At 39.0% G+C, this 15,715-nt stretch overlaps 1 protein-coding gene across 2 annotated transcripts in view; it reads left to right on the top strand.

The window, feature by feature from the left end:
- The window catches only part of cacnb4a (calcium channel, voltage-dependent, beta 4a subunit), a 44,680-nt gene that overhangs the window by 780 nt on the left and 28,185 nt on the right, over window positions 1-15,715 (top strand). For both annotated transcript variants that reach the window (XM_053329272.1, XM_053329271.1), the window contains exon 2: window positions 3,350-3,433. In XM_053329272.1, coding sequence (XP_053185247.1) covers window positions 3,350-3,433 — 84 coding nt within the window. The remainder of the gene's footprint in view (window positions 1-3,349; window positions 3,434-15,715) is intronic.

The following is a 15,715-nucleotide window of genomic DNA, read 5'->3' as shown; positions in this document are numbered from 1 at the left end:
CAAAGTTTTGTTTTATGGATACATATCTATAAAAGGAGAGGTTGATATGGATTTATATCATTTAAAAAAAATGGAATGATAAATGGAAGTTTACATGGGGATATTGATCTATGCAGTATATTGATATACTGATTTTTGTGGAAAATCCATTGAAAAGCTGTTAATGATTAAAGTAACCAGACATGTCTACCCGTATAAAGGCTGTGTGAATGGTTTATAATTGGCTTGTTAATTAGGTTGTGAATCTTTTCTAAATCATTAATAAGCTGTTATAACTCACTGGCAAAAAGGGGTAACAGTGACCAGTTGCTTGCCAAATAGTGATCCCATATTTAAATCTCAGATTAGATTGCTAGCTTTGTCTTCATCAGGCAGCATGCTTAGTTTCCATTGTTCCATTTCCATTGATTCCATCTAATCATGAGCATTTATTTATGGAGCTATAAAGGCAGCCTCATTGTAAAGTGTGTAAAAGACATCACCAAGAAGAATCTGCTGACTGACAAAGTGACAAAACAGCTAGATCTGATAGCCTATTTAAACTAAATGGATTAAAATACGTACATACTTGTGGTTGTTGTTGTGTTTAATTTTGTAATTATTATAGTTAATTATAATGATTCAATCCCCAGTGTAGTTCTTTGACTCTGATGTCATTTTATACACTAAAGTTTATAGTTAAACTGTAAAATATCCTGCCTCCTTTGTCACAAGTGTTTGATAACCCCATTGTAGAAAAAATGTGCATTTTATGTTTATGTTCTGTATGTATAAGATTATTGGTCAATATGTTCATATCGGAAGTCTGGTTCTAGTGTTAACAATCTAATAACTCACTCACATCCATTTATAAATCCTTTATAAAAGTACCTTTTTTTAAGTTAATTTGGCAAATGGAATACCTGACAGATCAAGTTAGGTCATCATATTAATAATAATTAAAAAAAATCCAGACGGGCTATAAATCCAATTCATAATATTGCCTACAGTGTCCTGAAATAACCTGAGATATTGAAGGTAACAATATATCACAGTAAAAAACAATATGGTAACATTTATATAATCTCATGGAATATATCATCATATATAATAGATAGATGGGGTATGTTATTAAAGGAAAAAAGATATTGGGCACATAAATCATAAAAACAAACTAGGAGGTTAGAATGAAAATATGCCAATTAGCCAAAAACTAAGATTCTCTGACTCATACAGTAGCTATGAATATACACAATAAGATAGTGCCGTTCAGAAATATACTTTCAATTTGTAGTGCAAGTCAAGTGGATTATGTTAGGCACTTTATGAAGGTTATTGGCTGCATATATCATAAAGGAAGTTATTATATATTGAATAGACAGTATAATAGTATATTTGTAGGCTGAGGATTGACATCACAATGCATATGAGATATCAAATACTGTACAGACAGATGGTAGTAAGAACAGCAGACAGCTAAATCTTTAATAAGAATATGAATGTAGAACTGGGAGAATTAATTTATTAATTGATGAGTTCATGGACAAGAAATAAATTAGAAAATTGGCAATCGATTAATATTTTGAGTCATTTTTACACAAAGAAAACCAGCAAATGGTTCTGTTTGTCTTTTGTGATCTTGACATTAATATCATATAACAATTACTTTTAAAATGTATTCCCCTACAGATTACTGATTACATGTCCCTTGGATTACTCAAGTAATGTATTCTAAATACTTTTAGATTACTTTTAGCTTAGTTCAAAATCGTCTAGTTGAACGTGTTTATCTGTTATGGTAAAGTTATGGTACGTTTTGTCCTGCAACTGATACTATTTAAAGAAAAATGACATCCAAGAGTCAACATTCTTCCATTTCTTTTACCTTTATTACTTTCCACAGATCAGAAATTAGGGAAATTCAAATTCAAATTTTTATTCTTAAATATTGATCAATGAAGAAAGAATTGGGCTTCAGCAGAAAGTTCACGCCCTCTCGAAAGTAGTGCTGTTGGCTAAATCTGTCACAGTAGCACAGTTCAACCACTAGATGGAGACAAAAACTGTGTGTTCGCATTGAGGACGACGAGGCAGGCTATCTGCAATTCATCCCCCATGCCATGTAAATAAATGGAAACTGGCTTGAATCCACTCAAAATGATCCAGAGACGTTGGAATAGCTGTTAGTAGGAACATTATGCGACCAGACACAACTTTTAACCATAAAAACAGCGAAGGGGTCAGTCACCACTCCCCACCCAATGGTTATAACTTACATCACCAACCGGCTAGCTAACGCTAATTAGCCAATTTAACTCAACATGCTTCTTCAAATTAGACGTGGAGTCTCTCGATGCTGAAAGCAGCTTCTTGATGGTAAACAAAGCTTGCACTGCACTTTGATGTTGTGACCTTCTTTACCAGGTGTGTAGGTAAAATATTCTCTGTATTTCCATGCCAAAAAGGCATTTTTGTTGTTCATGTGGTTCTCGGCAATTGTCATTTTGGTTATTTGGTGTTGTGTGGAAAGTGCTCTCCCGCATTGATTTGCAGTGTATCAGCGTGTGCATAATGCCACCTGCATCCGCACAGTGCAACCTGCGTGGTGCAGTAATCTCATAGTAATCTTTTTTAAGAAAGTAACTGTATTCAGAATACACCAATATAAACTGTAACTATAACGGAATACAGTTACTCGTATTTTGCATTTTAAATAGGCCTACATAACGTTGTTACATGTAATCCGTTGCTCCCCAACCCTGTAAATGCATAATATAAAGTTGGCAGGCTAATATGAAGCTACAAAAGGGATTCATTATATAGAGTGATGGACTTGTGTAGTAGGGATGCACCTTTTCTGAGGTTCATTTGCTTCTGTCCTGGGAATAAAGAAAAACACACACAAGCTTGTAGTGAAGATTATTTTTAATGGAGGCCAGGATGCTGCACTTCCACTGTTAGTGAGGCTCATTTATCACCCCCCCCCCCCCCCCCCCCCCACCGCCCCCTTCTCCTCCCAACCCTCTATTGTATCTCAGGTGTAGTGCTACCTCATTGTCTCCTCATGCACTGAAACAATCCACTGCATGTGGAAGTGGGTCAGGATACAGGGAAATGTTCACGCAACAGCAGTTTCTTGCTGACTTTGTTATGACCCTCTAATAAAGCGGGAAAACACCGATTGATGTAATCAGGTCATCAGTGAGGCAGCTGATAGAGGCAACTCCAGGGGCTGAGAAGCTGGTGTTTTAATGGGGTTGCTGGAGGGGGGGAAGATGTCCCTGAGTTAGTGTAGGGGGTGAATAAAGGGGCGATACAGCAAAAAAAGTGACAAAGCGGATTTATAATATGTGTGTTTTGCTCTCACCAGGCTAACAGAGGGACTTACTCCAGACGCAGCAGACTGAAGAGGTCAGACGGCAGCACCACCTCCACTAGCTTCATCCTCCGACAGGTAGGACATTCTATTTTTGTATTTATTATATATATTTTTTAAATTCGGACATTTTTAGCATATTTTTAAATGTAATACATGTGAAAATATCAGGTATCAGTGATGAAAAAGATGATTAAAATAAAGTAACATTTACACTCCAGATGTTAAGTGAGTATAAATGAATGGATGTCATTGCTGTATGGTCTCGTATTTTAATATGTCAGTATGAGCATGTTAACAGGCTAACATGATCTGATCCTAAGTGTTTCATGCTCTCAAAATGTCAGCATATTAACATTAAATATTTAGCCTTGAATTAGCCTGAGCTCCAGACACAGCTGCACAGCTTGGCTCACACTTCATGAAGAGCTTCTTGAAAGTTGAAATAAATCTGATGAGAAAATATCAGCCAATATTCATATTTAATATAAGAAACTAGGGATGTGCATTTGAATACATTTTCTTGATTGATCATCAGGAAAATTAACTATCAATTATCGATTAATCATTATTTTTTTATCTTAAAAATGCCATGATGATGAATTGAGCCTCTTTTAGAAACACTTCCAAAAAAAACAATCAAATCTAATAACAACTTAATCAAAAAACAGAATATTACTCCAGACTGACAGTTTGTGCTAAAATATAACGTTAAAGGACTCCAAAATGCACCCAGCCGAGCTGAGAGAGAAAGAGAGAGAGTGAGTGACAGAGATAGTGTTACTTCACAATTATGCTTATTTGACTAGAGCCTCATAAAACAACCAGAGTGACTCACCTAAAGGCTACAGTGATGACTGTCCACTGCTAACAAAGTAAAGTAACTCCAGCCTACTGATTCTTGTTGATTAGCATGTTAGCATGTTAGCATGCTCAGGGATCAGTGAGCACAGCTTGGTGACAGTTAGTCCAGCAGCGGAAATCTCTCACGGGACTGAAGTAGCCGGGATGAAGAGGCATTGTGGTGCTATCCTGGGCTATGATCCTGGGTATCCTGGCCAAGGTGCAGGTTTACAATGAACTCTGTCATTTTTAGTTTGAAAAGGTCCCACGCCAAACTTTGCCTTGACCTCTTCATGTTTACGTTTGATATCTACGGCAGCTGGTAGGTAGCTGAGCCGTTTTCTCTGTCAAATATGGTAAGATGTCTCATTGCTGCCACATAGTGAAATTCATTGCATTGCTTCAAGACTCACACTACGCAACACAACTTCTATTTGAAACCAGCGTTTGATCGATAAAAATTTCATGTGATCGACAACATTTTTAACGATCAATTATCGATCATCGATTAATCATGCCCATCCCTATAAGAAACACATAACATAAATAAACATTTTCCAATAGTATCCAATAGATTATTTGGAAGTTAAAGAATTGTGACCAAGATATGTTCTAAATAGGAATTTTTACTTTTTTAAAATCTGTTTTATGCACATTTTCAACACATACACGCACGCACACACACACACACACACACACACACACACACACCAAAAACACGCCACTTTAAAACCAAATTTTGTATTTTTATTTACCCCACTAGTCATTAAGATCTAAAAGCAAAGTTTTCGTTCCATTTCTTCATCCATCTAACAATTTAGTTTCCTGGTGGAAATTTTTGAGAACTCATCTAATCAGCTGATTTTGTTTTTAATTTATTTTCCATTTTTATTTCCCAGAGGAGTCCCTCTAAACAGATTTTGTTGGCAGCAGGAAACGTTTTTCAACTATTTGAACATAAAATCTTCTATGGGAGAAGAGTACAGTAATGAACCTTATCCATTAGTCTATCAAAAGCACTCAAATCAAATCTTAGTTTGGATGCAATCCCAGGACTGACAGTGGGTGAAGATAACTGAAGATATGCAGTCTGAACTCATTTCGAAATTCTTCCTGATATGGTGCCAAGGCCGGAGCTTTTGGCCTCTGCTGTAGTTTAAGGAATCAATAGCCTTGATTTGTATCAAATTGTGAATTCAGTCGCTCAGCTGAACCAGCCTGAATAATTCATAAAGAAGCAGGTTTGTTTGAATGCAGTAACTCCCTTTATATGTGCTACTGTAAAACAAATTCAAATGGGTTGCATGTATTAAGTCCCCTCTGTAGTTGGAATACAGAAGGGATTTACCCTGGACTCTGACATCCAACTAACAAGTTACCAAGGGAACTGAGGCTGCAGAGGCCATTCAGAAAAACAAGGACAGTTTGACATTGACTACCTTTGTCCCAACACCTTTTTTTCTCTCTCTCTCTCTCTCTCTCTCTCTTTAATTTCTCCATACTTGAGAGCAAACTCCTCCGTCATGTGCTAACACTATGTGCCTCTCTTAGGAGAAACAGTCACATCAAATCAAACCCAATCAAGTCGGAGATTTTTTCATGTGGACATGCTAACTAAGGCATATGACAGCTTGTCGAATCTAATAGCCAGATATGATTTATGATACTGTCAAATAGACAGATCTGTAGGTGCTGTTTTTTCCAATATAAGTAGGTCAGATTGTACATGTGTCATTTTCTGTGACTAGATTCACAGTCCTAAGACATTACAGGGTCATAAAACCTTCTTCCAATTCTGCATTTAATTCACTTTTAAAGGTGCAATAAAAGACATTTGGCTCCACTAGATGTCACACTTTCGCACCAGCATCTCAGATCAAAATAAACGTGTGTTTACTCAATAAAGTTAAGGGGAACAAAGAAAGCTGCATCTGAACACACAGCTCACAAAGCTCAGATTCTGTGCTACTTAAATATGGATCCAGATTCTGCCAGTACATGACCTATTTCTCATTTCAAATGTTTCCACTAATATATTTTCCGGTACTCTTTAATCCTAATCTGAGAAACTTCGCTACCCGACCGCCATTTTGAAGATGTCATGGTTATGGTGCATTCCAATTGTAATCGGAAGTCAGGATTTCCAAGTTCCCAGTCAGAAATTTCAACTGAAGTTGGGTTTTTAACTACTAAGTTCTGAAAACCCTCATCAGCCCTGACCTCAAAATCCAAGATAGCTGCCCTGCACATCAACAGTGTGAAAGTTGTAGTAATATCCTGTTTAAAATGTTTTTTTTCTTGTTTGTATCTCATTAAATCAGCCGTACACACAGCACTGTCTAATTCTATCTGTGGACATTTGGCTACGTTGTCTGTAAAAGCAAAATACAGTGAAATGCGTGTTTATCAACTGGTATTGCTATCAGTGGCTAACCTGGCTAGAACTGGATTTCTGACTTCTAAACTGGAACAATTTAAACTCGGGTGTGACATCATTCCCAGTGCCGACCCGTAAATGCAATGCAACATTAGGACAGCGAACACGCTATCAAGACTAGCTATCAAAACAGAGAAGCTCAGATAACAACACATACTGAGGGAGTGTGACTTCATTCTCTGCTCAGGTCACCATCAGTTCACTATATCTTTTCATAGCAAATAGTGGTTTACTGACATCTAGTGGGGCTGAATGTCAAACCTTGCACCATTAACTAAATCTGTTCAGTATGGATGCTACTGAGCATAACTCCAGATGATAATGGATTCTCATTAATATTACAGTTCTTAACTGTTGGGTTTGTTTTTTAATTACCAGCACCCCAGTGATTGTACTGTATGTTGTTGACTCGCTCATTTATTATTGAATGCCTGGCGCATGAAATCGGCATGGAGTAATTATGTGACTCACAGGAAGGAAGGAATACAACATATAAAGGACAGAAAGAACATGTAACAGCAATTGTACTCAAAAGAAATGAAACAAAAACATTTAAAGAAAGAAAATGTAAGAAAAGACAAAGAAATGAAGCCATGAAATCTCTGGCACACTTCTTTTTCCCTATTACACACTCACAGATTTCTTCAACACCCCCGCTGTGATTTGTGTCATCACTAGTCTGGTCGTCATCAGGTGAGAAGAGGAGCAGTGGGTTTTCTTTGATTCCCTCGTGTATCCATAGTAACAACTGCCCTTCAACAACAGGGATCAAGCCCAGACGGTTGATTAGCAGGAAACTGCACCTCCTCCTCCTTTTTCCATTTGTTTTTTACAGTAAATTCTCCCATGAAATGAAAGAAGACAAGCTGAGCGGAATGCAGTCTTAAAAGGAACTATTCAGGTTGTCCTCCTAACTGGAACATTTTGTCATCTTAGACTTAAAAACTCTTACAGTAAGTCCCAGTAGCTATTTGGCAGGATTTCAGTTCTTTCTTATCCCACTGCTATGCTTTGAAATCTAATTCTATGACACATAGCAAAAGCCTGGGCATTATAGTTGTTTGTGTTTACCTACCTCCTGGATATGGAGTAATTTGAGAGCAAAGTGAGGTGATGAATTGCTCAGGGAGTATGTGATGAAGTATTGGGGTTAAGGGAGGATGAGTATAACAAACTGTCAGTGCTGGATGACATCACACTGATCAGTTTTTTTTAAAGGACCAGTGTGTAGAATTTAGTGGCATCAAGTAGACAGACTTGGTAGAAATATAAAATAATATTCATGTTTTAGTAAATTATAATCACCTGAAAATAAGATAATAAGTTGTGTTTTTGTTATCTTTAGAATGAGCCCTTTATATTTACATAGGGAGTGTGTCCTCTTCCATGGAGCCCGCCATGCTGCACTGCTGTGTTTTTATACAGTAGCCCAGAATAGACAAACCAAACAATGGCTCTAAAGAGGGTCTTCCGTGTTTTTTTGTTTCGCCGCCACTGTAGGTTCTCCTGCACACCTGGAGGGGGAGGGGTATTTACTTGGTTGCAATCTGCAATGTCACCACTAGAGGCCCCTAAATTGTAAACACTGGTCTCTTACGGAAAATCGATGAAAAAGACATTCATCTTGACATAGCATTGTTTTCATTACTAATTGATCTGCTGATAATTTTTCTTGATGAGTTGAATCATCTCAGAATGTTAGGAAATAATGGCTAATTTCCGTAATGACTTCCCAGAGTCTAAAAATATGTCTTCAAACAGTCCAAAACCCCCAAAAGTTTGACTTTAAAATGATATAAAACAGAAAAACAGCAAATTCTCAATTTTGAGAAGCTGAAAAATGACCGATGATGATTGATGTTTTGATTCATCAACTGTTTCAGATCTAACTGAAATGACAACAAGGAAAAAACAATGTTCAGAGACAATTACTTTCAGTGACTAATCTAAAAATACCGATGTGTGTTACAGTAAGGTTCTGGTAGAGAGCCGTTGTCACAGATGGTGTGCCATACATGCATGGACAGATGTTTTTCTGCGGCTCTGGTGAGCGGATGCCTGAACGGTTTCCAGGCCAACCTTTGAGCTCTATGATAAGAGGATGCCAAATATTGGCAGATGTTTGTTCTCAGGAATTATCAGGGGCTGAAGCATTGAAGATACATCACACACAATGTTACATTAATTTGGCAGATGCTTTTGTCCAAACCAATTCACAGTAAGGGAGTCCAAACCGAGCAGGAGCAAGAGCTGGATACCATTCAAAGTTGGGATTGGGAACCTTTTAAACAAACAACTAAAAGTGTCTTGGGTATTGAGGTATATGTGCTTAGGGATGTTTTCTCAAGGTAGATTTGTAGCCTTTGGTGGAACATGACCACCATAGAGAAAGTACAGAGAAGAGCCTTGACTGAGACGAGCTTCGGAAGGGTCCTATGAGTGATGGGATGGATAAATGTTCAGAGACCAGAGTGTACGGTTTGACCATGTCTTAGAGCTGTTTCCTTCACTGCCCTGTAGCCAGGCGTCTAAGTTTTAAACTGGATGTGAGCAGCAACAGGGAGCGGGTGTCATGAACAGAGAAGATTAGCGTTGTGGGAAAACTTGGGAAGGTTCAACACCAGGTCAGCAGCAGCAGCAGAAGCAGCACTCTGGATTAGCTGCAGGGGTTTGATGGTAGAAGCAGAGGCTCAGATGAGGGAATTGCAGTAGTCCAGGTGGGAGATCACAAGTACCCAGATGAGCAGCTGGACTGCCTCCCTGGTGAGGAAGGGGAAAATCTTCTTGATGTAGTAAAGAAGAAATCCAAACAGAGAGAGTGCAGGAGGAGGATCTGGTGGCCCCCCTGTGTAAAATGCAGCAGACAGATACCAATGAGAAGCTTTCCTCTGGTTCCACATTCTCTGTTTTCTGCATTGGTTGACTTAGATTGCTCATATAGTTGTTATAGTTGTATAAGTGTTTGCAAAAGGGTGAATGCTACCTCACAAATTCTGTATTCCTTCAGACAAAATACAATTAACAAGCAAAACAAACGTTTTCTGCCAACCGAAGTAATAAAAAAAGACCTTGCAGTTCTCTCAAAGGTAGGAAATCTGTCAGGACTACAGAATAATGTACACATCTTGTTCTGTTGGGCAACAAAATCATCTTTTTTCAGCAATGAAAACATCGCAGGATACCTTGAGGTTCACACAATCATAATTGGATCTTGTACAGAGGCTGTGCAATTTTTTTTAACGGTCTTGTCACCCGAGGCTGACCAGAAAATGACTTTGTAGTCACAACTGAAATACATGGGTGAACCAAAGACCTCTTTTAAAAAATGTAAATTGAAGTCTGAGCTCATATTCACAGCCAGGGTCTCTAAATTTAAATCCTTTCTGCCCAAAATGCAAATCTGAAAGTAAGGATGACTATAAGGCCTGCATATATTAAATAAAGTCTCATATTGGGATGGCAAAGCTCATGATACTTTCTCCCAAAAATTGAATTTCATTTTTAAGTCACAATACATTAAGCAGAAGCACATCTCTTTAACCTAAATTTTTCAGGCTGGCAGTCTGCAAAGTGATAAGGAATGGGCTTCTTTACACGGCTAATCCCTCTTATGTAGGTCACATGGCTCAACTCAGCGGCCTTTAATTCGTGAACTACTTGCTCTGCCACTGCTCTCATAGCTCATGCTGGCGTGATGTACTAGTCTGCCAGTGCTTCAGGTAAATCTGTAACTCCTGGAGATCCTCTGACAAGGATCTTTTTAATCATGTGTAATCCACTTCTGCTAAAAACAACAGATCTGAGTTGATCACTGGGTTTTTTGTGTGCACTCGAATTACATTAAAGCTAAATACCGAGCAGCCAGGAAGTGTAGATTCCATCATCACCAGGCGTTAAAGTCAAGTATATATTTTAAACATATTCTTTAATTGTGCATTTACATTTAATTTGTGTCTTTCATAAAGTGCTTTAAACCCTCAGATTAGTTTATACAGTGTAACTCAAACATGTATAAATTCTTACCACTGGGTGACGATAGACACACACACTCACTTACACTCACACACATACAAAGTTTACTTTAATAATCCAGATTTAAAAAAGTAAGACCCAGCTCAGATATTCAGCTGTCCTGAGAAGTGTTTGATCAGAGGAAGAAAAAAGAAACCTGAGACAGGACTGATGACAGTCTAAGAGCAGGTGCATCTGCTGTGACACTATTTGACAGCAGAGGGCGCCGTTACTCTACTTTGTCAAAGGGCTGCTGCTCACTAAACATATGCCTTCCGTTTCACTCAGACTGGATCCTATTGAAATAAAATAGATGTGTGAATAATTTGATTAATGTATTGATTTGCCAAATAGAGACCATGCACATTAATAAACATTACTCTGAATGTTTCTCCTGCAGTCCTCTCACATATGTTACATAGCTAAAAATGATAGAAATACAATTATGCAGAGAAATAGTAAATATTAGTACCATACTGATATTAACCCTTTCACGCAGAGTGGTCATTACATTGGACAGTTATTCAAAAGCTGTTTTCTTATATATGCATGATAATGGATTTTGATGGCATAGTTACACTTCAGCCACCACAGTGGACACTACCGTACACTACCACTCCATCTGCAATAACTTTTTTGGTTGTAAATTAGTTGATTTGTGTTGTTATAATGTAATATGAAGTAATTTGATGAAAAAAAAATTATATATTTTTTAATGCCTTAAAAAAATAAAAACACTGACTGAGGTTATCATAATTCATGCATGGAAGGGATATATTTCAATGCAGACAGTTTTTTAAAAGGATATTTTATATTTGATAGCATTCTGTGATATTGCACCTCCTCACAATTCAGTTGCTATTTAGTTCTTTTTAATCTTTTTAATCGTTATTTCTTTTAAGATAAGTTTTACTTTATGTTTGAGTGCACAGTTTGTGACTTTAGCTGCACAAATAAATAGTATCTGTATTGTTATTTTATTTTACGCATTCTATTTCATGAGGGAACAAATCACTTCATGTGATGTATAAAATATTAAAAGGGTTTAAACGTGCAGGAGCAACAGATTACTATTCCACCGTTAGTCTGTGAAAGCTTTTGTGGCTCTTCTTGATTGATTTTATGTATAATCTCTTTCTATGCAACAGCCATTTATAGATTCATTTTATGGCCGCGGCTCGTCCCCCAAGCTGTAATGACATGAACTCTTGCTCCAACAGATCAGCATCTCAGTAGCATCAGGTCAGTCTCCTGTTTGAAGTATCATCACTCAGGTGTTCACCTCGGCTGCAATGCTGAGTGTAATTATGTGTCAGTCTTTGCACATTTGTGCTCGGTGTCAGGAGATTACCTCACACACACACACGCACACACACGCACATCAATATATACACACAGCTCGCTGGTTAAGTGCTGCTCTCATGCTGCAGACCCCCCACCTCCAACTGTGCTGCCTCTCTTCTCCGCTCTCCTCTTCCTTATTCACTGCCAACCAATCGGCAGGCTGCATCCCACCTCTGTCATCAGCCAATGCTAGAAGGAAGGGATTGGCTTGTGTGATCTGAGCTTGGAAGGCAGATGAAATGCCAAGTCTGCTCTGCCTCTGGGGACAACCGGGCTGCCTTATAATGGGAACCAACACTCGCTCGGCTCGGGGGCAATAACATCCAATTCAGCATCAGGAAAACACAGGGCTCCACCTTTCTTTTTTTTTTTTTTTCCTCTTCATCTGCTGCTCCGGTGTGGTGTGGTGTGGTCGCTCTGAGGTCTACCTTCATGTGGAGAAGGAGACTGCTGTGCTCTGTCACTCTACCATCCTCATCATCCATCCTCTCTCTTGGAGCAGGTTGATCGCCAGTCACTTCTGTCTCAAGTCTATTTCAGTGTAGAGGAACTGCTTTTCGGAATCTCACTCCTCCATGTACGATAACTTGTACCTACATGGATTCGAAGACTCGGAGGCGGTGAGTGGAGTGGTGCCGAGGGGCGTCTGACACTTGTAAACCATGCTTTTTTTTTGTTGTTGTGTCGTGGTTGGATGATCCCTGTGCAAACACCTACAGAATGTGTTGAGACTTTAAGTGAGCTGAGCGTGCACTCTTCTCAGGGGAGTTCGATGAGGTTGGGGGAAGGGTGTGCATGAGTGTGTGGGTGTGTGTGCATATCAGAACTTGTGTGTGTATGTGTGTGTGTGTGTATGTGTGTGTGTGTGTGTCTCAGGGTTCCTCTGTCTCTGTCAACCAAACTGTACAGTTTTCTCTGTCAGATCACAGTCTTCTCCTCCCATCTGGACTTTGAGGCATCTGCAGATCTGAGCAGTATTTCTTTACCATATCTCCATATGGCTGAATAGCTGACATGCATGCTGTTGTGGATGTTTGTTTATGAGCATGTCTATGCGATTGCCAGCAACATCTTTCATATGGCAGAGAACACCATCTTCCACTGTCGCTTCATTTGTAATTTTCTCACTTATATGTCTCTCTTCACTCTCCTCATCACATCACACTGTGCATCATCAAGCTTTACTGTCAGGAACAGCAACTATAACGATGACCACTCATTATGACCATCTGTATTACACCAATGTGCTGTTGCACCCAAATGCCTCGACTTTCACACAAAACAAGAAACGTCACATTCTCTCATTAAGCGTGTGCAGATACAAGTGCTGCTACAAGCAAACACACATATACATACACACACACACATAGTAAACCCACACACCCCTCTGATACAGAGAGGACACAATATTTTTATTGACGGCAGAATGGGCACCCGTGGGATAAAAATGTGTCAGAGAAGCAGAAAAATGCTTACAGGGGCAATAAATATAGGAGCTGCTGCTGCTGCTGCTGGGTTAGGGGGTTGGAGGTGGTGTGTGTGTGTGAGGGGGGGGGGGGGGGATTCCCACTGAGCCAGAGTCTGTCAAGACCTTTCTGTAACTCCACCTGACATCCTGGCTGCTTCTTAAAGATTAAAAGTGGAGTGGATCTTTTACCCATTCTGTCACATCCACTTTTTTTTGGGGGGGGGGGGGGGGGGGGGGTGATTTTCATCTGTCTACTCCAGTTTCAGTAGTTGTGTTCATTTTTAAAAGGGGGTATTTTAATACAAGAAACTGGGAAAAAACACTACACTACTACTACTACTACATGGCCAAAAGTATGTGGATAGCTGAACATTGCATCCTTGTGTTATTGTTGACATCTCACTCATGGACATTAAAATGCTGCTAGGGAAGCTAGGCCTGTCACAACAATAACCACTTGAAACTGGACTTAAACTGAATAGCTGCTCATTAACTTTATTTAGATCAACTGATCAATTAAACAACTAGACCTGTCACAATAACTACTTTTGTTGGACGATATATTGTCTCAGAAATAATCGCGATAAACAATATTATTGTCATTTGAAGATCATTTTATACCACTGATATAATGATAATATAATAGCATAATAATATAAGGGGGTGGGGGGTGGGATTGGAGATTGGACGAGCACAGTGAGGAATGGAGGACACTACTTGCTTAGCCAATGTGACATGAATAGCCTCTTAGCTGCTAATGATGATGCTAAAAATGATCAAGGTCATGTCCATGTATCATATAATTCCATATATAGACACGATGATGTTGATAATTGCGTTAATGTATGATAAGTCGATAACGTCATTATTGTGACACGTCTAACAAAAGCCTCCTCTATAGCCTCTTCCATAAGACGTTGGACGATTCCATAAGATGGTGTGACTGCAGAGATTTGCTCCCATTGAACCTATAAGAGCATTAGTGAGGTCCAACACTCATGTTGGTTGATAAGGTCTGGCTCACAGAAGGTGTCCCAGACCACCCCAGAAGTGCTAAATGGAGTTCACACCTTCACTTCATCATCATCTGGCTTTGTGCAGGGATTGTCATGTTGAAACAGGAAAACCCCAAACCATGAAATACAGCCCCAGAGTAAAATTCAACATGTAGACAGAGAAGTCTATGTATTTTGGCTGGATGGTGTATTATGTGGCAGTCACTGGTTCACTGGCTGGGGTTTTTCACTCCAGATTCCCCTTTTTTTTGCCAAGCTAGTTAGAGGTACAAACCAGAACAAATTTTAAGCAATGATTAAAAGTTTCTCAAAGGGAGTAACAGCTGACTGACTTTAATCACTTTCTTTCAAAGATCCGGATATTATCTAACTCAGCTGCTCAGTTTTTGTATTGATGACTCAACTGGGACAGTTTCATGTCCATACAAGTATCTGGAAGTCCTCCAACTATCACTCATCAAACGCTATCTATGAACAGGACTTTTACTTCCAGGACTCTGGAAATCCAAGAAATGCAATCTGTTTCCTGTTGTTTCAGATGTTGTTTTTATCATGTGGTATTGTTCCATTATTATGGGTCTAAAAAGTTGATGAGACTGGAGACTATTTACTTCCACAGCACTATGTCCAGGAAATGGATTCACTGTAAAATCCTTACATTCTCAATGGGACTGTCTAATCCAACCTCTTTAAATATAGCTGGATTCATTGATTACCAGGTTACTTTTTAAAAATGTAATTAAAACCATAATCCTAGTCCTTTTATACTGTCAATCATTCAATCCAAAGTTAAAAACCATTTGCACACATACACACACACAGCCATCCTGCTCCACATCATTCCACATGCAGGGCGGTATTGGCAGCACTACAGAAGACATCTTTGGGGCTCTTAGTGTCCTTGTGGTTTGGTATCAGCACTTGTCACTAAGTTGTGGGTGTCTGGATATTTCGGAAGTGAGACTTTGTTCAGGGACTTCAAAGGCAACAGGCCCGGAGATGAGTCCATTGGTTGGAATCATCAACCTGTGACTCATTTCTAGTTGATGTCTTGTAAATGTGTTCTAAGATACACAGTGACATTGCTTGGCACTCTGACCAATCTGTGTCTTTTCTCAGATGGCTATACAGTATAGTATACGTATGGCAGCTGATGATTGTAGATTCGACATGGCTTTGCTTTGAGTTCATACAGACGCACACTTTCTCAACCAGGAGTTGGTACAGGCTGCACAGAATTG

This window comes from Scomber japonicus, chromosome 11, assembly GCF_027409825.1.
Source record: "Scomber japonicus isolate fScoJap1 chromosome 11, fScoJap1.pri, whole genome shotgun sequence".
Classification (NCBI taxonomy): domain Eukaryota; kingdom Metazoa; phylum Chordata; class Actinopteri; order Scombriformes; family Scombridae; genus Scomber; species Scomber japonicus.
Note: the sequence above shows the minus strand (reverse complement) of the source record. Positions and strands in the feature narration are given on the sequence as shown.